Source organism: Tauraco erythrolophus, chromosome 3 (assembly GCF_009769465.1).
Source record: "Tauraco erythrolophus isolate bTauEry1 chromosome 3, bTauEry1.pri, whole genome shotgun sequence".
NCBI lineage: Eukaryota > Metazoa > Chordata > Aves > Musophagiformes > Musophagidae > Tauraco > Tauraco erythrolophus.
This window is the reverse complement of record NC_141467.1, coordinates 57,672,499-57,694,815: the sequence shown is the minus strand read 5'-3', so window position 1 is coordinate 57,694,815 and position 22,317 is coordinate 57,672,499. Positions and strand designations below refer to the sequence as shown.

The 22,317-nt window shown below is 43.6% G+C and overlaps 1 protein-coding gene across 1 annotated transcript in view; it reads right to left on the bottom strand.

Moving 5' to 3' along the window:
• MAPRE2 (microtubule associated protein RP/EB family member 2) overlaps positions 1-22,317 on the bottom strand; it is a 94,653-nt gene that overhangs the window by 68,674 nt on the left and 3,662 nt on the right. Inside the window, 1 exon segment of the mRNA XM_086609267.1 lies at positions 7,563-7,624. Within this exon segment, the coding sequence (XP_086465393.1) occupies positions 7,563-7,624 (62 nt within the window).

The window sequence follows — 22,317 nt, the reverse complement described above, 5'->3', positions numbered from 1 at the left end:
AATAATTGTAAACTGTGTCAGGAAGCATCTCTCGCTGACAGGCATTCCCTAAGAGGACTTTTGGAATTTGACAAATTAGGCCAAGTTTCCAAGAATGCTTTGAGCCCTTCACTAATCTAGTGCTGCGAATGTTTTATTTAGATACAAGCACCTTACAGAAAGCTTACCAAGCACTTTCTGAAGTCCTGAAACTTCAAACTAGCCAAAACCACCCTTGCCTGGTTGTTAAGAGGCAAAGCTAGTTGGGAGAAAGCCACTGCTGGCCTGTCGTGGTTTTAGGCTGATCCAGCAACTAAAACTCACACAGTCTCTCCTTCTCCAGTAAAGTGGAGAGGAGAAAAATATAATAAAGGGACTGAGGGTTGAGACAAGAACAGAGGGAGCACCCACCAACCATGGTCCCGGGTAAAACAGACAGGGCTTTCTCAAAGCAAAACAGTTTATTGATGGTTACTTAAAAGGACAAAGGAAAACAAAACCGGTTACTTGAGAGGATAGAAAGAAACAAAGCCAGATCTTAAAATCGACACCTTCCCCCCAGCACCGCCCCCCCACCCCCCCTTTCCTTTTCCTCCCGGCTCTACCTCCTCCCCCCAGCGGCGCAGGGGGCAGGGACTGGGGGAGTGCAGGTCAGTTCATTCTGTGCTGTTACTGCTGCTTCTTTCTTAAAGGAGGAGGAGTCCTTACACCTTCTTCCCCTGCTCCAGTGGATCCCCTACCCACGAGGAAAAATCCACAAAGTTCTCCAACATGAGTCCAGCCCACTGGAAACAATCCTTCCCCACAGATTGCTCCAGTGTGGGCTTTACCACAGTCTCGGATACTTAGGGAGTTGTAGCCACTCGCTCTGGCGTGGGTCGTCATGCAGACTCCAGATGCCTCTCTGCCTTGTCGTGTGTCCCAACACGACCATCCTCAGGCTCAGGCATCTCCTCTCCACGGGCTGTGAGTGGGTCTCTGCTCCACTGAGGCCGTCCTGGTTGCAGGGGGGCCACCTGCTATCTCACTACCAGCTGCAGGGGAAACTCAGCTCTGGCACACCTCCTCCCGCTCCATCCTCACTGACCTGCTGTCGATGCAGCTGTTTCTCTCAGATCTCAGTTCTCTCCGGGCGAACTCAGCCCAGTGGGCACCCCAGGAATGGGATGCTCCCTGAGTTCCCCAGCCGGCTCCGCCGCTGCCATCCTCAGTGGGTGGCGCCGGGCCAACACAGGCAGCTTCCCGGCCAGGAGCCAGGGAGCGGGGGCAGTGCCCTCCTCTCTTCTCTCCTTGCTCCTGGGCAAAACACTTTTTCCAGTTCCTTTGTCCCGACTTAAATAGGGCAATTCGCAGAGGCGCCCTATTGGCTCAACCCTGAGGGGGATGGGAGTCTGATCTGGTGGCCAGAACCAGGTCTGACCCGGTTCCAAAACCAGGGAGGTCACAGGGAGCAAAGCTCCTCTCCTGCCACCAGAACCCTCACCCCCCCCCCAACATCAAACCATGACATGGCCTTAGTGGCACCTTAGTGGAAGGTGCATCTGCTAACAGCAACACACACAGATACTGGGGCTTGGGGAGGAGAAACGAGGAAGCAAGAAAACTTGCAAGCAATGTACAACAGTAAATTTTCCTTACAAAGTTAAATTAACAACTTTTAAAAATCACACCTAGTAATTGAATTAATAGTACCAGAACTGCTGCCATAAATTAGTGGATCGAATACGATACCAGCTGAAGTATTGCTATGGCTTTACTTTATTTGAATGTAGGGAACAGATGAAGTGTAATATAAAGCTCACACCCCCACTCTAAAATAGAGGGAGTGCCATTAAAAATGTACACATCTCCATTCTGAGCAGACAAGAGCATACAGAAAGTGCATGATCTTACTGAAAAGATAAACAGCTGGATTTACTTGCTTCCATTAACCAATGACCTACTTGTCAAACATAAGCTGTAGATTTAAAAGAGTGATTACACGAAGCCTCTTATATTAGAAAAAAGAGATCCTAGCTATGAAATAAGACCAAGACTAAAAATACTTTAGCACAGTCAGTATCGTTCTTTTACACAGACACAAGACGAGGACCAGTTATTCTTTTTGAAACATATCATATAGCTTAAGGGTGTTTCCTATAGTGCTGTTCAGAAGACATTTATGCCATGCAGCCCGCTCAGGTCATTAGCAGCGAGCCAAATCCAGGCCTTGTATAAGAGGATGAAGCTCCAATGGAAGCCACTGCATAAACTTTAACGTGGGGGCACTGCCAGCTTCCTGCTGTGGGTAACGGGTATTCATAGAGAAGTAAAACTGGCACTGCCCACACTAAACGGTAACCAGGACATGTACCTGGCCCGTCTAATCACTCAGAGAGGATTTTTAATGGGGGCTGCAGCTGTGTACACTTGGTGCCAGATCTCAAGAAGACTTGAGCCAGCTGCCATTGGCTTTGCCCATCTGTACGCGCCTCCCACCACACACTCGTTTCTGTGCCTGCTCCAGGCTCAGGTAGGAACAAACGTGCAAGACGACACAGATGATTACAACATCGGGCTTGAGTGCAAGCCCTGAGTTAACAACAGGAAACCTATCAAGGACAACAAATTACTAGGTCCCAAGACACTGAAAACCTCTAATTTTGCCACCCTGCATTTTAATGCAACAGCAGCACACACAACAGTGGCCTTCCTACACTCTACCTGAGGCTAAACAAGTCTCTAAGAAGCCATTATTGTAAGCGACATTTTCACTGGAAGAACAACTTATAAAATTAAACACGTGTCACTTCCACCTGACCTCACTAGCATGCTGCGTGCTGCCAGTGACGCGTGCTTTGCTGTGACTCAGTATACAGGGTGATTTTTCTGGAAGCTGCAGATCGTGGAGCAACTTAATTATATAAGAATCTCAGCAGTCAGCTAATGAAAACTGAATTTTCCAGTCTCAGTGATTGCAGAGAAATATTGGAAAATGCTGATACTTGGAGTAAGAAAAAATAACCATGAAGGCCAGCAACAACCAAAAAACCCTCCTTAAAAATAAGTGCAATATTTGAATAAGCTCTTTTAAGCCTTTTGTTTACTCTTGGCCTCCTAGTAGGCATGGTGGGTTGCTGGGAACCTGTCCAGCCCCTGGATTTTACCCCACTACTGGAGGCACTGAGCACCCCAGCTCAGCATCCCAGCACCTGATGTGCAGGCACACTTTAGCAGCAGCATCAAGAAGGAGGCCAGGTGTGCCACACAGCACCTACCACACCACAGAGGAGGGACACACGTACTTCATAGAGAAGAAAGTTTGGATGAGAACACAGTCATGGCACCCTGAGCTCCACACACCTCCCATCACATCCACAACAGCAGCACTTGGAGGTCACCACTGTATGTATGCAGTCTCCACTGTGCCAGCCCAGCTTTCTCTTCCATTCCTTTATCTGCCTTCCTTTCTCCACCTCTCCTCCCTTTGCCTTCCCTTTCCTAGACGAGATCTAGAGCTACTCACCACTTTGCTGTTAGGACCTTCTGGACATTAACTTGATCAGTAAGTGATCACACCTGCAGTCAGCATTGCAACAGGTTAGTAGAAAAAGATCCTCTGTTTTCCTAACAGATCCAGCCTGACAGCAGACTCAGGATGACTGCAGAGAATCAGGGTAGGTCCTGTGCACGCTTGGTAAGACTATATTTATAAAATCTAGAAACTGCTTTGAAAAATGACACAATTACTTTTATAGCATCTGGATGCACTACAAATATTTGACATATCTGACAAGAATTAGTATTTCTTAAGATCCTTAAGAGAAAAAAAGATATATTTTTTTTCTGCCAGAACAAAATTCAAATCATTACTTGAATAATCCTTTAATAAATATTCTCCAACTTTCAAATGAAGCACCATTGAGAGACAAAATGCAGAAGTCAACAAAAGATGACTAGAAACAAGGCTATAATTCTTTTTTTTTTTTTTGTATTAGCTTATATTGTCATGGCTTCAACAGTCATGGCATAAAGTAGCAACATTTTGTAACCTCTGAACAGTTATATTTTGTATAAAATAAAAAAAGGCTTCTGTAACATTTTGAGCACAAAAGGTACTAGTGTCATGAAAACAGTGTCTTTTCCTCATTACAGTAGAAAATGAGGTTTCTATTTAATAAAAACCCCCAACCACAAGACTTATGTGTTTTTGGAACTGTGAATGTATGTCAGTGCTGTTTACAGCTTCTGCGTTGGAAAGGATCTCATTATTAACTCTGAACAAAACCACACGTTATCTTTTTGAAAAGCAAAGTTACGTTCCTGATGAGTCAGCCGCTTTGCTGAGCTCCTGTGGGATAATTTTTGGTATTAGGCACAGAAAAAATAAATATCGCCCCAAAGTTCAGAATATTTTCAGACAGCACCATAAAAGGCTATCCAAGCTACCCAGTTCCTAAGTTAGGAAGGGGATGTGGCTGGTGAGCACGCATAAACAAACATTTTGCTTCGGTTAACTCTGCTCTCCTAGGTTCAGGATTCAGGTCTCCAGTTTTCTCATGTCGGATCAAAACCAGCTATACAGCAGCTGTGTCCTACACAGGACTGACTCCTAAACAGATGTCCTCCACTATATTTTGAGGGACCTTGTGGTGTTTCCATGGAATGCAAATGCTTTCAAAGCAGGCCACTCAGCTCAGAAGTTCCCCCTTATCATATTCAAGTCATTTGGCTGAAGGTACAAAGCAGCCCTTAGGGAAGTCAAGTCTTCGTTGATGGAAACTAAGTGGACCAGTTTGGGGAAAAACAAGCAGTGGGAAACAACCAAGCAGGAAACAAAGCACATTTATCAAGAAGTGGTATTTTATTCTGCACCAGTGCTGGTGCTGGGAGGTAGGGAGAAAGTAGTGAGAGGAAATGCTTCTTTAGTCTGCCCGATTTAAATAGCTATATGCACCTTTAGCACAAATGGCCAGAGAACATTTGTTTCTGTGCAGTGAAGAGAAGAGGTCATACACGCCTTTTTGTTCAGACTGCCCCTGAATGCTTCATGAATTAGTAGTTCATCATACAAACATACTTTATACATGCACATGTATATATGTATTTCTAATATATTTGTTTTCTCTTCCCCTATCTCAAAATTACTGAAATATAACAGGTAATTCCTGAGATAATGTTCCAGCAGAAACCAGACTTGCTTTCTAATGTTAGGGTGTATTCTAAATGTTTTAGTGATAGTACATCAAGCAAGGAATTGTAACTACCAAAAGCCCCCTTATCTGCATCTTGCACACGAGAACTCTTGATGTGAGAACTGTAAAATTCCTTGGATGTTCCAACATCCATCCCTCATGCTGATGTCCATATAACTTAACTCCATGAAAAAAATACACCCATTTGTTAGGCTCGAAGGCACTGAAACCCGACCAGAAGGTTTCCTGAGCGAAGACTAGTGTATAATAGCATATTACATGGATTTGGCTTTTGCAATTGTAATAGCTCAGCTAATTCTCTAGCAATATAATGAATTTCTGGTATTAGGAGGCTGATAGCTAGATCTTTATTTTGATGTATAATAGGCCATAAGGACTAAGGGATTTGGAAAGGAAAGGCTACACAGTAAGCAGCAATCCAGGGGGAATACACTGGAAAGCTCTCAGTTGCTTCACAGAGAACGTTACTCATTGCAGGAAATCTGCACGTGTCAGATAAGGTAGGTTGTATGAGACAGGTAGGATGCAGTCTGCTTTTATAAATGTCCGTTTGGTGGCTGCATGCTATCTCAACGCTCACAGTTTTCTTTAGATTTCCTGTTGTTTCAAAGTACTTGTGACAAGGCCAGTGTAACCACAGTGATGAAGCTTGACTTTAAGCAGCGGCACCTACTCCATGCGAGAGTAGAAAGCTGTAGTTGAAACCCACTGTGGCTCAGCGCTGGGCATTGCCTCTCTGCACTTCCATCTGCCACACCTGCACGGGGAGGAGCGGGTCCACAGTGGGAGGACGTTCCATTTTCCCAGTTCTTGCTTTTAAGATGCTTCCCATAGTCTACAGCTATTGCTTCATGCTTGAGGTGTACAAGCCTCTTTCCAGCTCTAAATTATAGACTGTGGTTCTTCTGAGAATCTCCAGGTGCACTTGAGCCCTCCGTATCGTCTAATGGCTGTGAAAAGAATTCTCCTCCCACAGCCTGACAAATCTGAACTCTGTGGCTCATCGTTTAACTCTCCCTCTCCCAGTGTCAGTCTCTTCTCCTCACTTGCATCTGTGCCAGTGAACACAGGCAATTCTTGGATTTCACACAGAACTTATCCTGAATAATTTCTCATGTCTATTATATATCTGGGGAAATCTTTCTGCAAATATATTTATGTTTTTTTTTTCAGGGCACTAAATAACTTGGAGCAAATCTCTAGTTTCACTGTGAAACAAGTCTTTAAAATAGCTCAGACATAAGCCTTTTAACTACAAAACACGAAGTATAGCTGCGAACTGAAATGCCTCCTACATCCAAAGTTAGGATTTCTACACTGTAACAGCTTTTCAAGCATTAGCAGAAATGCATTGGTATGTTTTAAAAGCGAAAGTTCTTCATTACACAGCCCTAGCATCATTTCAGTGCCATGCACATTTTCAGCACTAGCTATGAATAAAGAAACCCCACGCTGTATTGCAAACCACTAATGCTGCTGCACGTTCCTTGCCAAGGGAAAAGGCACGTACGGTATCCAGCGCAGCTCAGTGAGCCTTGTCAATAGTGAATCTGTCCAAATAGGAGGTTTATTGCTGGGTATCTTACATCCCATTTTGGCACCAGTGAAGATCTCGTGTTCAATAGCGCAGATGCAGCAGCAGTGATGAGAGGGCAGCAAGCGACCGCAACCGCAGGAAGCCCAGATCGGTTCCAGGCGCATCCTTTCCGAAGGCTTTCTAAACATTGCCACCTTGTGGGCCTCCCACCTCCTGGAATCACTGATCTCTCTCCTGGTACCACTGATTATCACTCCACTCTCCACAGGTGACTCCCTCACGGATTTCACAGGTGCCAAGCTGGACAGTTTAAATTAACATCCAGCTCAGGTGGGATGCGATCTAGCCTCCTATAGCTGGGAATTTAAAAAGGGACAAGATCTTACAAATGTTATGTAACATTAATTACTAATCCTGTACAACAGTGTTTCATGTAGTTTGCACTGCTTAGGCTTAACGCTACAAAGGTCGTACCGATAACATACAGAAGTGCTAACATCTAACAAAGCAGCACCAAGAATATAATTTCCCAAATAGAAGGGGAGAGAGAAGTTAGGTTCATTGTTCACTTTTAGTCTTCCCTTTTTTATTCCTTTAACATTTCCTTCTTGCTCCAGTCAAAACCCAATTATTCCCAAAAAGTCTGTGCCATTTACTTTAGCTTTTATAACTTCTGTTTCACGGATAACTCCTGATAACTTGAATCTAGTAATTACACAGTCAAAGATGTTGCAAAGGAATATCATTTATTACTTATACCAAGCTTATCTAGCTACTGCCTTATAGACATCAAATACAAGTTCTTGGATACTTCCTCAGTCACTAGCACTGTAACAAACAAATATACTTACTTTGAGCATCCAAACACTTGCCCTGGTTGCCGGCTTGAACTATTCCTTGCAGCAATTTGGTACTGGAAAGAAAACATGAAAACCTTTAGTTCAACAAGCAAACACGAAAAAAAAGACTCACTGAATGGTCTTTGTCTGTATTGGTTCGTCAGTGATGCAATAGCCGTATGCTATAAATGAAATGAGGAGAAGCCCTTCGTTACAATACCCTAATTCAGCTGCATTCACAATGGTCCAGTGTCTAACACATCTGCACAACAATCAGATGTCCCTCATATAGTAGCAAATCTATGAGGTCCCTTATGCAGTGCTACATTCAGAGTTTATTCATAATTGCCAGGCACATTGCTGTTTCTTCATCTGACCAGCCTTCTTCTGAGTCCAGGCAATCAGTTATGATCATTGTGTCATGCAACTGGGGCCTTGCTCCACTTGGCTCAACATCTTTTCAGAGGAAAAAAAAAAAAATCTACCATTGAGCAACACATGAACTGATACTCAGGAAAGCCTATGTTTTCACCAATGCAACAAAAAATGCTGGTAATCTTGAAGTGTCTCACTTAGCAATGAAGTTACGATGCTGCCCACTTGTAGCAGCCACATTAAGGCCCATTCCCTTTCATGTTCCCAGATGCAATCGCTTACAATTGCTAGATTTCTCCTCACCTCCATTCTCTCAAGTGCTACATTACAGGCTGCAGAAACATAAGAAGGAGCAACCATATATGGGTTTCAATTTGTGCCATGAATTACATACTAGGGTTACGCGGCTAAGTTTCTTAATTCACCTCTCAGTCAGCAGGAAATATCATTCCTAGCAGGTAAATAATGGTTTACAGTCAGATCAGGGCTCTGGTTATTGCTTGTTTTGCATTCCTAGTCAGCTAGTTGAGACAGCCCAGCAGGGAGGGGTATTCCAAAGGCATCTCTCTCTACGTAACAGCATGAAACTACACCAAACAAGATTCCAGGGGTGCTTGGATTGAATCGGGACTGACAGGTGCAAGAAGCTCCCATGTGTGAACTTATATTCATCAAAAATGCAGTTTTAAGGGGAGGAAAACACAACGCAATTCTCATTCCAATTCATTATCATCTGAGAAAGGTAAACAGACCTTTAAAGATGGCTCATCTAAAGGACTAGATCCCAGCTCCAGGAGCTGTGACTCATCCTGGCAGAGAGCTTAGGAAGGCTGCTAGCAGACTGGAAGGCTGAAGCTACCTTAAAGCCAAACCAGAATGGGAATTAGCTAATAAACATGTTATTATTTCATTTCTTTGAATCTCTCCAAGCCTCTTAAGCTTTGCTTTTCAATGTACTCTTTTTTCCCTCCATTTGTTTAATGGGGAAAGTGATTCCAGCACAGCTGACAAACCTCAGGCATCCTATTGGCAAAGGAACAGCAAATGCCTCATGGTATGTTGGCTTTTGCTCAAGTAGACCCCTCTGAACTTAAGCTGGGATTTAACAGCACTACTCCAAAAACTTGTAAGGATGGGACACTCTGGTTAGAAGTAGTAATCTTGCATCAGAAGGTGTTGACCAGAACTTCTAACAGGCAACATCTGAGGAAAGATACAGCAATTCTCTCAGAAACGTGAGACTTAATTTGCTCATGGAATATTTTCTACACTATACTTTCTGAAGAAAGTTATATTTATGGCATATTGAAGACAGAGACAACTATTTAATTGTCTTCAGCATGTAGACCTTGGTTTGAGAGGGATTTGAGGAACACCACCACACTGAAATTCATTCGTATAGTCTTAAAGAAAAAAGACAAGTCCTCGTAGCAGAGTTTCCTAAAGCTTGGAAGCTAATGATGATGATATTTGTAAAGGTCAAAACAAAGAGGTGCATCTCAACAACAGCTCCTGACTTTTTGCCCGCATACAGGTACTTGCCTGAGCTACAGGGAGCAGTGCAATGGCTATGGCCAGGCGAAATAATTGGCACTTGCCTGCTGCTGTGTGCAGTAGCACTGCCAGGTCTCCACCTGCTCCGTAAGCCATGCCAACATCTCGACCTGTACTTCTGGCTTGAGATGCCAGAGCAGCACCCAGGCAAGGGAGTGGTAGGAAACACCAGATCATTAAGGTGGAATTTAATTTACGTGGACAAAGGAATGCAGTAGAGGTCTTAGTTAGTGGGTATGAGGAAGGTAACGATGGGGAGCTGGAGTCTTCTTTGGAAGAGAGAGATATCTCTCTTTTGGAGAGATAAAGGTGTGCAATGAAAACAAGGGGGAGGAAAAGATGCCACGTTTCCTCCCACTACATGCCAGGCCCTGCACAGCTCTCAGCTGCAGACACTGGCATCATATCACCGCTCTGCATAAACCAGCAAGCACAGTTCAGTTCCTCAAAACTCCCCAACACGCACAGGCTGCACTGGTTTTAAAATAGGTTCCCGTCTCCTAAAGAGTCACCTACCAAGACATCTAAAGAAAATACTCCTTCCACACTGGTAAACACAGGAAAAAGATCAAGGGGTAAAAACCAAAAGGATAAAGATCTAGAGGATCTGGAAAATGGAAGACTGTCAAACACAGAAAAAAATATATTTCTTTAACAACAATTTAAAGAGAAATCTCAGAAAATCCTATATAGTGACACCGATAGGAAAAAGGATTATGCATTTTTCAGGACAGAAACTTAACGATTTGTTCAATGTTTAAAGTTACACATAGCTGCAAGTTCCCTGTATTATACTATCTGTTTCCCTGATGGGAGAATTGCATTGGGGGAAACAGACTAATGTTTATTAGAAAATGTTTCGAGTTAAGCTGTTATTAGTAGAATGGAGCAGATCTTTTTAACAGCCGACGACTATTCATTCACATAGTGCATTTGGTTCTCTCCCCCTCCCACAACCCCTTGTGTCACCCCGCTGCAGTGACAGTCGGGAGGCCAAGCCCAGCCAGGGGGTTGGGCTGGTGGGCCACTGCCTTCCAGGCAGGTATTCCAAAAGTCCCTCAGGGGGTCCCTATTTCACTGGGTGTATATACAGCCCTGTAGCCTACATTTGCCACTTCCTCAGACCCAACTGAGTTACACAACCTGGTAACTCGGGCAGGTTTGGCAAACTCTTGCTGTTTGGAGTTCATGGGATCTTGGGATGTCCAGTGGATTCAACAGGACTACTGCTCTCCGGGGCTTACCTGGTCTCAGGAGGCTTTCACCTGCTCCCTCTCAGCACATACTTTTCCTCCCTGTGAACTTGTTTTCTGGTAGCTATTGCTACATTCACAAACTTAGTTACCTGTTGAACCCATTCGCACAAACTGACACAGAAGGGGCTTCTAGGACAATATCCCTGGAAATGCTGCAAAACATTAATTTAATTTTGAATGAGTACTGACTAAAAAAAAGAAAAAAAAACAAACAAAACAAGAATTGGGCAAGAGGGATAGGAGAAAGCAAGCTGAAAGCAAAGCAACTAAGTGAAAAAAGACAGTACAGCAGAGGCAATCTGCAGAAAACCAGGTACAACAGCATCTAGAAGCACATCATAGTCACACTATGAAGAGTAGTACCCATAGCTGTTAGTTTGAAGGACCAAGGAGGAAAAGTTAGGACAGAATGTTATTAAGGTAATTTAAATCAAATGCCTTCTAGCACATTTGAGGATGTATTTTCAAAACTCTGTCTCCAGGAACTGTTTCCCATGTGCGCACAGAGCCCTGGCTTCTGCTACTGTGTCTCAGTGCAGTGGATGTTTTCTTCTATACTGCACAGATCTTTTTTCCTCCCCCTGTGCCAAGGACCAGCAATGTGATGTTGCATGAAAACAGTTTATAATATCAGCTGACAGTCACCTATTATTGCCTCAAGTATCCTCAGCAGTTACAGAAAACAACTTCAAAACCAACTTATTTTTAGCAAGTGAAAGAATTCAAGCAAACCCATCGTGGCTGCTATCCAGGAATTTACTGAGTGGAGAATAGCTTGACAAATTACAGAAATGGACAAACTCAGACAGTAAATCAGAAAACAGTGTATATCACTATTTACATATGCTTTCCTGTTGAAAACATGAACTGAAAGATTAATTTTAAGGCTTCCAGAGTCAAAGGAAAGAACTGCTGTTTTTATGAGCTGTGCATGAATCACAAAAACCAAAACAAAAACCCCCATACACTTCATAGTTTGGCAGATTTCTCGACTTACTGTTAACTAACAGCCCAGCCCTACACTGTCTCACTGTTCCTGGGTAAGTCCTCTGCACCTTCTCAGGGCCTGGCTCTGCAGCAGTATATGGAAGGCACAAAGACTCCAAGCAAAGAAATCAAGTAACAGAGCTGGGTTTAGTACTCTCTCCAACTCCAAAACCATCAGAAATCTAGTTTGGAAGGCAGTCCCAGAAGATGTGAGATGCCATTACCGAGCCCACGACAGAGCTTCCCACCTTTTTCACTCTTGCCATTTCAAGCATGGCTTTGTCCCAGCGGTTCTGCTTCTCTGCCAGTGCTGATTGCAAGTAATCTATTGGCATGAAAAAGGTCCTAGGGACTTCTTATAAAACCCTGTTCCCTCCCTCTCATTTACAAAGCAACCAATCTTTTTTTGGTCATTTACATACAAAGTAAATCCAAGCGCGTCCTACTTAACAACTGAGCAGGAAAGAACATGCAACCTTTCTCAGGAAGACTTCTACCCTGCTTGGGAAGCCACTTGATTTTCCTCCCTATAGAGCAGTAAACCAACTTCTGGCATTTCTGTTGTCCTTTCCCATCCCTCCTCAACCTTTTGTAAACTGGAGTTTCCAAGATCCAAGTGCCTTGGAGACTATGCTGGTTTCAAAGCTCCAGACACTGGCAGTGTGACACCTACCCTGTTGCAGCCTCCTACCAGCCCGCACCTGTCAACAGATACCTTCCCTGCCTTCCTGCCCTTTGAGATGCAGTAATTATCTTCCAACTCCAAAAGGGTGTAACAGAGCTCAGTTCATGTGATTTTTTTTTCAGTTAGTGTGACAGATTTGGCAAACTTTTGGTTTTTTGGCATAACAAGCAATGCCAAACCAGTATATCAAGCAGTAGGTGACAGACCTAATAGATGAACAGATGAGAATGTGCATTTATCATTCTTTGTATTTAGCAGCAGGCTGCCACATTACACTTAGCTCCATTTCAACAACAACAAAAAGTTTACCTCTCTGCTCCTTTTTGAGAAAACAACCTTCTTTAATTATTTGAGGCCTCCTTTTATTTAAACTTTAGTTCAGAGTCATTGATGTCTGCATCTCAATTTCTATCACACTAACTAAAAATCTGTCCTCTTTGTGTTGTCAGTGTCTACATCTGTTGGCTTCTAAATCTAATACAATCACCAATTTTGTTTGGCACCTGTCTGTGGTTTGCACATTTGACTGCAGTTCACTATTGATGCACTTCTGTATGTACTAACGTATAATGCATTTTGATGTGTTTTTCTGGTAGGCATTATACCATCTCACAGAATGCACTTAGTTTAAGAATAACTAGAGTTGATCAGATATCTGCTTAGTTTCATATATATGAGGAGGAAATTCTTCACTCTGAGGGTGGTGAAGCACTGGAACAGGCTGCCCAGAGATGTTGTGGATGCCCCATCTCTGGAAGTGTTCAAGGCCAGGCTGGATCAGGCTTTGAGCAACCTGATCTAGTGGAAGGTGTCCCTGCCCACGGTAGGGAGATTGCAACTAGATGATCTTTAAGGTCCCTTCCAACCCTAACCATTCTACGATTCTATGAAAAAGCATTAAGTAATACATTCAGGTGTTAAAATCCCAAAACCTCTGTCTGTGTTTTGACTTGAGACATTTTTTCTGAAGTTCTTTTAAGACAGTAAAACCTGAAGTTTAACACGAGGAGTTCCAATGGCATAATAATATGTTAAATTACTCAGGTTGACATTCTTTGAAAATAAGCCTACTGAACAAGCCTGGTAGGAAGAGGCCAAAGATAACTTCCATGGAAGTGTTATACAGGCAGCTACAGCAAACTGCAGAACTCTCAGAACTGCTTCAGGGATCTAAAACTTACCGGCTTTGGGACTAGCAAAATATTTAGAAGTACAAGTTGGTTTAAGTGCTTTAAAAGACATACTTTAAACTCAAGAATTAACTTAACAGCACCCTTCACTGTAACCCTTACATTTCTAGATACGCCTGAGAAAAACACGGGTAGCTCAGTTTGGGTGCCTGAGATTAGATGGGCTAAAGCCCCCTCTATTGTGGGATTAGTTTTTCAGATCTCTCTTTACAGTGAGTGAAGAAAATTGAGCATATCAGTGATTATTCAGCAAAAATTAGTTAGGTGACCACATAGAGGGGGACAAATGCTCCTACCAACCCTTTGTTCTAACACACTGCTCTGCCTGCAAGTTGTCTACCTTACTTACCTCTTTGTTAAGTTACAGAATTCAGTAGCTTTCTTTAAAAAGTAAAAATAATCTCTAAAGCAGTGCAACATTCACTACCTATGCCTATTTCAGATCAGGAAAGAGGCAAGGACAGGCCTGGAAAGCAAGTATGCAAATTCTTGCCTCTGGGAGGGAATGACCTTGCTGAGTGTCAGCTGGCTGGAGGCCAACTTCAGAGAAAAAAAAAGACCTCGGGGTCTTGGTGGACATTAAGTTGGAAAAGACTCAGCAGTAGAGAAGGACAACCCTACACTGGGCTGGATTTGCAGATCCAGGGCAGTAATTACTACCCTGTACTCAGGGCTTGCGAAAGTGAAGTACCTGTGTACTGGAGAGCCACAAACCAGTGACAGACATACTGGAGCCCAGTCTACTATACTAAGATGGTTACAGAGCTGGAGCACATGATGCAGGAGAGGCTGAGAGAGTTGGGTTTGTCCAGCTTGAAGAAGCGAAGGTTTAGGGTGTGGGGAGGATGTACCATTGCAGTCCACAGCTACCTAAGGGGAGGGTGTAGAAAAGATGGAGCTAGGATTTTCTAAAGGCACATATTGACATTGCAAGAGGCAACAGGCAAGTTTCAACAGGGTAAATCCTGATTACATGTTAGGAAAAGTGTTTTCATCAAGCAGGTGGTTGAACGTTGGGTCCAGCGAGGCTGGGAAGTCTGACCGTCTTTGAGACATTCAGAGCTCAACAAGTTCCTGAGCAACCTGATCTGTTTGCGACAGCTTTCAACAGGGGTTGGACAAGATGATCTTTTAACCTGTATCATCCAGTGATTCTGTGTAAAAGTATCATAACCACAGGCTGCTCGTTGCCTGCTTGCCTTACCCAGGAAAGAGAGTCCTAGTTAGGGTATCAGACTGCAGTCTCAGCCCTTTTAACAGTTTTGGCACATCTTTCTCTGCAACAGGAAAATGGGATAAATCAAAGATGTAAAGATAGATTCCAGTATCTGTGGCAATGATAAAAACAGCTGAAGTCTTGTATCTTGATTTTTATTTCAGTCCTTAAGAATCCAAATACATAACACATAAATATGTTTATAATACATAATATCCAATATGTAAATCTAAACCCCAAAATATTGCTCTTTGCAGCACTGGTGAAGCAGATAAAAAGTTCTTGTACTTCTTTCTTGTGTGAGCAGAATGAATGACTTGCAGTTAATTACAGATGTACGAACCTATGAAGGCTGTAAGGCTATGATTTATGGAAATGTTCTGTGAACCTCTGATTAGATATGTGCTTACATGACAGCTGAAGATACATTGAAGCGTGCAGCGTCACCTCATTTGTACTGCACAGATCACCACATGCGCTCTGAGTCATAAACTAAAAGCCAAAAAAGTTTGAGTGTTTTCCTCTCTCATTTTCACCTAATCAATCCCAACCATCCAGTTTTCCAAGGTGGCATTTAATAGTCACTTTTCCATAGATTCACAGTGCAACAATCATCCCTGGGTGCCAATCTCTGCCGAAAGGACGATGTTAACCTTTTACATTACTAATCAGCAGTAGAGAAAAGTGGTTAGGTGGTCCCAATGACATAGTCACAGCCAGGTGATCGTGAAACTCTGGAAGAGCATGGTTTAAGCCTTCTCCAAGCTGCTGAAGGGGTAGATCCCCTCTAGTATCTCATGTTTTGAGCCAGTCTTTCAACCATCCTCGTCTACAAGGTGGAGGAATGGCACACCATCACTTCGCACTTTTCTGCACGTGTTTTGACTGAAAGCAGTCACCAATTGCTGTGTTTGGCATAGGTAACATCATCTGGGTACGCTGATAGGATAGATCCCTTGGGGAAGTAGGCAGAGAAACACTATGTGGTATTTACTTATGCTTTAAAAGAGTGAGTGTTGATTTGCTTATCCTACCCAGGTGGCAGTAGCTCTGATCACTAAGAATAGTAGAACTTCACTGACAAATGTAAGAGCTACCTATCATCTCAGTAAGGATCAGAACCCTGTGCTTGTAAAAGGTCTGTCAAACTGGGGGCAACCTTGTAACCAATCAACAAAATGGGAAAGATAAAATGCACTGAAGATTGAGGACACTTGCATTGTGGTAATGAACCTACACAAGAAATTAGAGCTAAAATTGCAAAACCTGTACATTCGACAAAGGGAGCATAGAGCCAACTGAGCTTTTTGGATCTTGAATGTTTATAGAGCTGGAAACTAGAAATGAGTCTCTACTTCATATTAAGGGAATCAAAGAGTGTAGTTGAGGGGCCCAACTTTATTTGCAAGCCGTATAAACACTTTTACTCCTTCAGTTACCAGAACATTGCCACCTGATCACAGCTTGTGAACTTCAAGTTGAAGGAAAACATTCCAGTCTATGAGATAAGAGGAACAGCTTGTTATCTCGTTTAGGTACTCCATGATACTACACAATTAAAGCAAGTCATATGGGAGGGAATTCAAAAGGCTGGCTGTCAAGCTTCAATCACTCAAGTTAACATTGCTTTGTTCTGAAGTGATAGTTTGTATTTGAAGTCCACCAAACAAGAAGTTTCTGGGCTGTGTTTTTGAGCTGCAGTATTTCCTTCAAGAGGCTGCAGTGCAAAGCTCACAAGAGTATTTTTTTCTTTACATTGTTCTGCAGACAAGAACCACGAACACAATGGACCAGTTCACTAACTTGAAGGCATATGCATCACTTCTCTTCATCAGAAAAAAGCTAATTGGGAAATTTTCAGGTTATTCTACAGCATCAGATTGAATTTAAACTTCCACAATGTTATGCTCTGGAAAGTTTTCCTTCAGCACACTGTAAGTACTGATTTGGAGGAACACTAAACTAATTTCAGTAGTATACACAATTTAAGTGGAGACACTTCTCTCACTGTCTTTCTCTGATATTTATGCTTTCTGTTTGCTGGGCAAACGAGGTAAGAAAAGTCACCACTTAACTGGAGAAAAGGATACTTTGGATTGATTTGTCATTTACATGCACACTATTTCCTTCATAGTTGACTAAACTTCTATACTGGATGATTTTTCACATCTAGAAGACAAAGCCTGTTAGCTTAGATCAGGAAGCAAAACTGTGGCAGTTTCGGTGGTGGGTTTTTTTTTGGTTTTGTTTCCCTCCTTCATAAACCTGCCAGTACAGCAAATCTTGTGCAGAAGAACCGGTCTTACTGTTTCTTCTCAGGCATGTGCAATTTGCCCTAGATGACCTAGCCCCTGTCAATGTTGCTAGATAAGCTTTCTTCAAACTGTGGCACTTTCTGTAGCGACAGCCTCCTCTAGTAGCTGTTTTTTTTTTGTAGTGACCAGAGTGTCCTTCAGCTGAGCCTGAAAGAGTGCTTGGTACACCGCCTGTCTTGCATAAACTCACTCTCTTTGCATCCGGGGATCCCAGAATGGCAACTCTCAGACATTTTCATGCACAATGGATTTAATAAACACTGCTAGATATAAAATACACGTGCAAAAGGTGAATATGCATTTTGGGGCTCTAAATAAAACTTCTGCAAATGAAATCCTTATTTCCCAAGCATGCACTCATTTAACAAAGCCCTTCTCTTTTCAGCAAGATTAGTCAGCTATTGGAAGTCCCTGTAACAAGATACTACTGAACTGAACATGCCCAAGGTGAATCAAGGTAGTAACTTGTGGAACAAAAGAGCAGCCAGATAGGGTCTGCTGCTGAAGCATCCAGCATCAGCTGAAAGCAGGTCTCTCACAAGCCAATGAGCAGTTTATGTATGCTCGTGGTACAAGCCCAATTTTTCTCCCTTTTTGGTAGTCAGCTTGCTTGTTAACTCACATAGCAAAAATGCAAGATTCAACCTACGCTTTCCCATAAGATTGATTTCCCTGCAGGGCCTGTCTCAGACTTTGCTGCGACTCTCTTACGCACTTCCATTCCTGGTCAAAACACACCACACCTTCCACATGAGTCAACAGAGCAGGGCAGCATCTCCCACAGCTAGCTGGAAGGCAGCTGAGAGGAGAGCCCTGCTGTGCCTCCGCAAACACCCCTCCACTTCAGCATTGGGTAGGATGCTCAGAGAAATGCAGTCTTGGTCAAAAATACTATCAGGAGATTGCAACAAGCTGCACTTGAGCTTCAGTTAGCCAGGTCAGGCAAGGTCACTTCCGGTGAAGTATTCACAGGGACAAATTCTAATTCACCCAGATATTTAATTAGCGTACGCAAGACAGCTGGAAGTCTTTGCAGCACTCTTAAATGACACTGTTTGGCAGCTTATCAAACTAAACGCCTTTTGCCTGTCGAGAGCACAAGCACATCATTTTACTTCAGCACTATTCTGTTGTCCTTCAGTGTAATGTGTTGGTTTTGAGAAACTACTGTGTCCCAGAGAAGACTGTCAGGATTCAGTTTTCCTACTCCTTTCTGATGACAAATTGATGTTGAAGTTTAATTTCCAGAATATGAAAGTGACCAAGATAATATATTTTGACACACAAGATGTGTAAAGAATAATACCACTGAAGCTGTCTCAATTTTAACCAAGCGACACGATGTTACCCTGGGAAGTGCACCATTTTTAATCCCAGAAATACTCCTGCTTTCCATAGCCAGTAGAGATACTTACAACCTTTTCTTGTTTGAAGTGCTGTGTTCTTTCCCCTATTTCATGCAGGAAAACAGGACGTGCAAGCCAGAATAGGAGTTTTCTGACACTAAGAACTCAATAAATTCAGGCACACAAGTTGCTGCTTCTTTTACAGTCGATTTGTTAATTTGGAATAAAGCCACACATTTTGGCAGTCTGCACCTCAGAAGAGGAAGGCTTGTCTCTGCTTGATACCAATGGAAAAGCATCTGGTAGCGAGGCAAGAGAATCCAACTATAAGAGAGTTTTTATGTTTACTCACGCACAGAGAACTATTTATTGGACTGTCGTGGAGCTTAGCTGGGGATGCACACCACGGGGTGAGCTGGGAGCTAAACTCCTCCGTGGTCAGTGTGACGCACAAGCGGACAACAGGAGATGTCTGAGCAAAGGACTGGGCTTGTGCCAGGGACCCAAACCAAAAGGCAAGCCAGGCAAGATGTGAAAACAAACTCTCCTGAGGACAATGCAGAGTTTCTTCAATTCAGAAGCCAAAAAATTAGAGAACTAGAAAAGGTGGGAGAGAAGGATCCTACTGCACAGAATACATCAGGCATGGAAGGTATAGATTATTACAAAGCTTTAATCTCTCTCTTCTTGGTAAGTAAGTGCTTCTTCTAACATGTATTTTTATGTTCTAATAAAAATCAGCCTGTGGGCTGGAAGCCTCTAACACCTCACTTATGCTCATATAATAGGATAGAGTGGATGGTTCCCCCTTAAAGCTCAGGCCAGCTCCAGGTCCCGCTGCAGTACTCCGCAAGCGCGCAGCCTCATACCCAGCTCCCATTGATTACTTCTGAGCAGGCTCACCAGTACCTTCCAGGACTAGCCTGTACACTTGGGGCTATGAGAAAGGCAGAAACACCATTCAGTTTTACCTCAGACGTTGTCTGAGAAATCCTTTCCTGCAATTTCACATTTTAGAAGTGAGTTATGAAATGTAACCAGGTCATCACAAAAAAAAAATACATAGATAAACACCTGTACCACCAACCTTAGTGGATGCAAATGGATGCATTTAGGTGACTGCATAACATATACATTTTATTTAAGTCTTATTGTGTATCACTGAATTAAATGAAACCTGGAATAAGATCTTCACGATCGAAGAGCAGAAGGCAGCACTTCAAATTTCTTGCAGTAAAACACAGTGAATGCTGTAACGAAGCAGCATCAGCTCCTCTGTGCCACATTGTTTTAAAAAACAGAAACCGTACCAGTAGCTACGCGTTCCTTTCAGAGGAAGACGAGAGATATCACTGCCATCGGTCAGACAAACGTTTCTTGTTGGTCCATTCCACAGCTACATAATAAGTTCCCTGTCATTTGACAAGCCCATCCCAGGATTTCTCTATCTGGTTTTCTAACATGATCACACGTCACCTGTAGTCCCTGCATCCCAATGAAGGATTATTGCTGCAGCAGAGACAATACATCACCCTAAAGTCATACACAGGATGCTAATCACATCCTTTACCTGATGTGGCCTTCAAACATCTTACAAACACACCTCAAAAATGTTGTCTCAGGCCGAGTGACATCTAACTGGCAATTATAGATATTGTTATTTAGATCTGTTATCTAAGGAGAGCTTTCATTGTATACCACATCCTTTGCAACTCCCCTTCCAGCTTGCACAAAGGAGCTGAACTTCCTTGTGATGGAAATTGTTGCCAGTATGCATGATTGTCAGGTGGACAAAAACTGAAAAAACTCAAGTCTACAGGACTTGTTTAAACTCAGCAACTTGGTTTGACTTGAACTAAACTAAGGCAGCAAAAGCCAGCTGACTCCTCTGACAGGGGCAACAAGAAAAACTTCTATACATATCACAGGGCCACAAAGATGATTAAGGGAGTGGAGCATCTCCCTTACGAGGAAAGGCTGAGGGACCTGGGTCTCTTTAGCTTGGAGAAGAGCAGACTGTGGGGGGACCTCATTAATGTTTATAAATATGTAAAAGGTGACTGCCATGAGGATGGAGCCAGGCTCTTCTCACTGGCATCCAATGATAGGACAAGGGGAAATGGATATAAGCTGGAACATAGGAGGTTCCGCTTAAACATGAGGAAGAACTTCTTCCCAGTAAGGGTAACAGAACACTGGAACAGGCTGCCCAGAGAGGTTGTGGAGTCTCCTTCTCTGGAGATGTTCAAAACCCGCCTGGACATGTTCTTCTGTGAGCTGATCTAGGTGGTCCTGCTCCAGCAGGGGAATTGGACCTGATGATCCTTTGAGGTCCCTTCCAATCCCTAAAATTCTGTGATGCTGTGATGTGTCAGTGATAAAAAGGGATGTAGGGAAAACATAGGCCCTCTCCAAAAGGAAATGCGGGACCTGGCTACCCGGGATATGGAGGGATATGGAGAAGGCTGAGGTACTCAATGACTTTTTTGCCTCAGTCTTCACTGGCAAAAGCTCCAGCTGCACAGCCCAAATCACAGAAGGCAAAGGCAGGGACTTGGAGAATGAAGAACCGCCCACTGTAGGAGAAGATCAGGTTCGAGACCATCTAAAGAACCTGAAGGTGGACAAGTCCATGGGACCTGATGAAGTGCATCCGCAGGTCCTGAGGGAACTGGCAGATGAAGTTGCTAAGCCGCTATCCATCATATTTCAGAAGTCATGGCACTCTGGTGAAGTTCCCACTGACTGGAAAAGGGGAAACAAAGCCCCCATTTTTAAAAAGGGAAAAAAAGAAGACCCAGGGAACTACAGGCCAGTCAGTCTCACCTCTGTGCCTGGCAAGATCATGGAGCAGATCCTCCTGGCGACTATGCTAAGGCACACAGAAAATAAGGAGGTGATTTGTGACAGCCAACATGGCTTCACTAAGGGCAAATCCTGCCTGACTAATTTGGTGGCCTTCTATGATGAGACTACAGCATTGATGGATAGGGGAAGAGCAACTGACATCATCTACCTGGACTTATCCAAAGCATTTGATACTGTCTCACACAACATCCTTGTCTCTAAACTGGAGAAACATAGTTTTGATGGGTGGACCACTCAGTGAATAAGGAATTGGCTGGATGGTCGCACTCAGAGAGTTGTGGTCAACTGTTCAATGTCCGAGTGGAGGCCAGTGATGAGTGGTGTTCCTCAGGGGTCAGTATGGTGGCCAGTGCTACTTAACATCTTTGTTGGTGACATGGACAGTGGGATCGAGTGCACCCTCAGCAAGTTTGCTGACGTCACTAAGATGTGTGGTGTTGTGGACACGCTGGAAGGAAGGGATGCCATCCAGAGGGACCTTGACAGGCTGGAGACGTGGGCCAGTGAGAATTTAATGAAGTTCAACAAAGCCAAGTGCAAGGTCCTGCACATGGGTCGGGGCAATCCCAAGCACAAGTACAGGCTGGGCAGAGAATGGATTGAGAGCAGCCCTGAGGAAAAGGACTTGGGACTGCTGGTGGATGAGAAGCTTAACATGAGCCGGCAATGTGCGCTGGCAGCCCAGAAAGCCAACCGTGTCCTGGGCTGCATCCAAAGAAGCGTGGCCAGCAGGTCGAGGGAAGTGATTCTGCCCCTCTACTCTGCTCTCATGAGACCCCACCTGGAATACTGCATTCAGCTCTGGAGTCCCCAACAAAAGAAGGACATGGAGCTGCTGGAGCGGGTCCAGAGGAGGGCCACGAAGATGATCAGAGGGCTGGAGCACCTCTGCTATGAAGATAGGCTGAGAGAGTTGGGGCTGTTCAGCCTGGAGAAGAGAAGGCTCCGGGGTCATCTTATAGCAGTCTTCCAGTA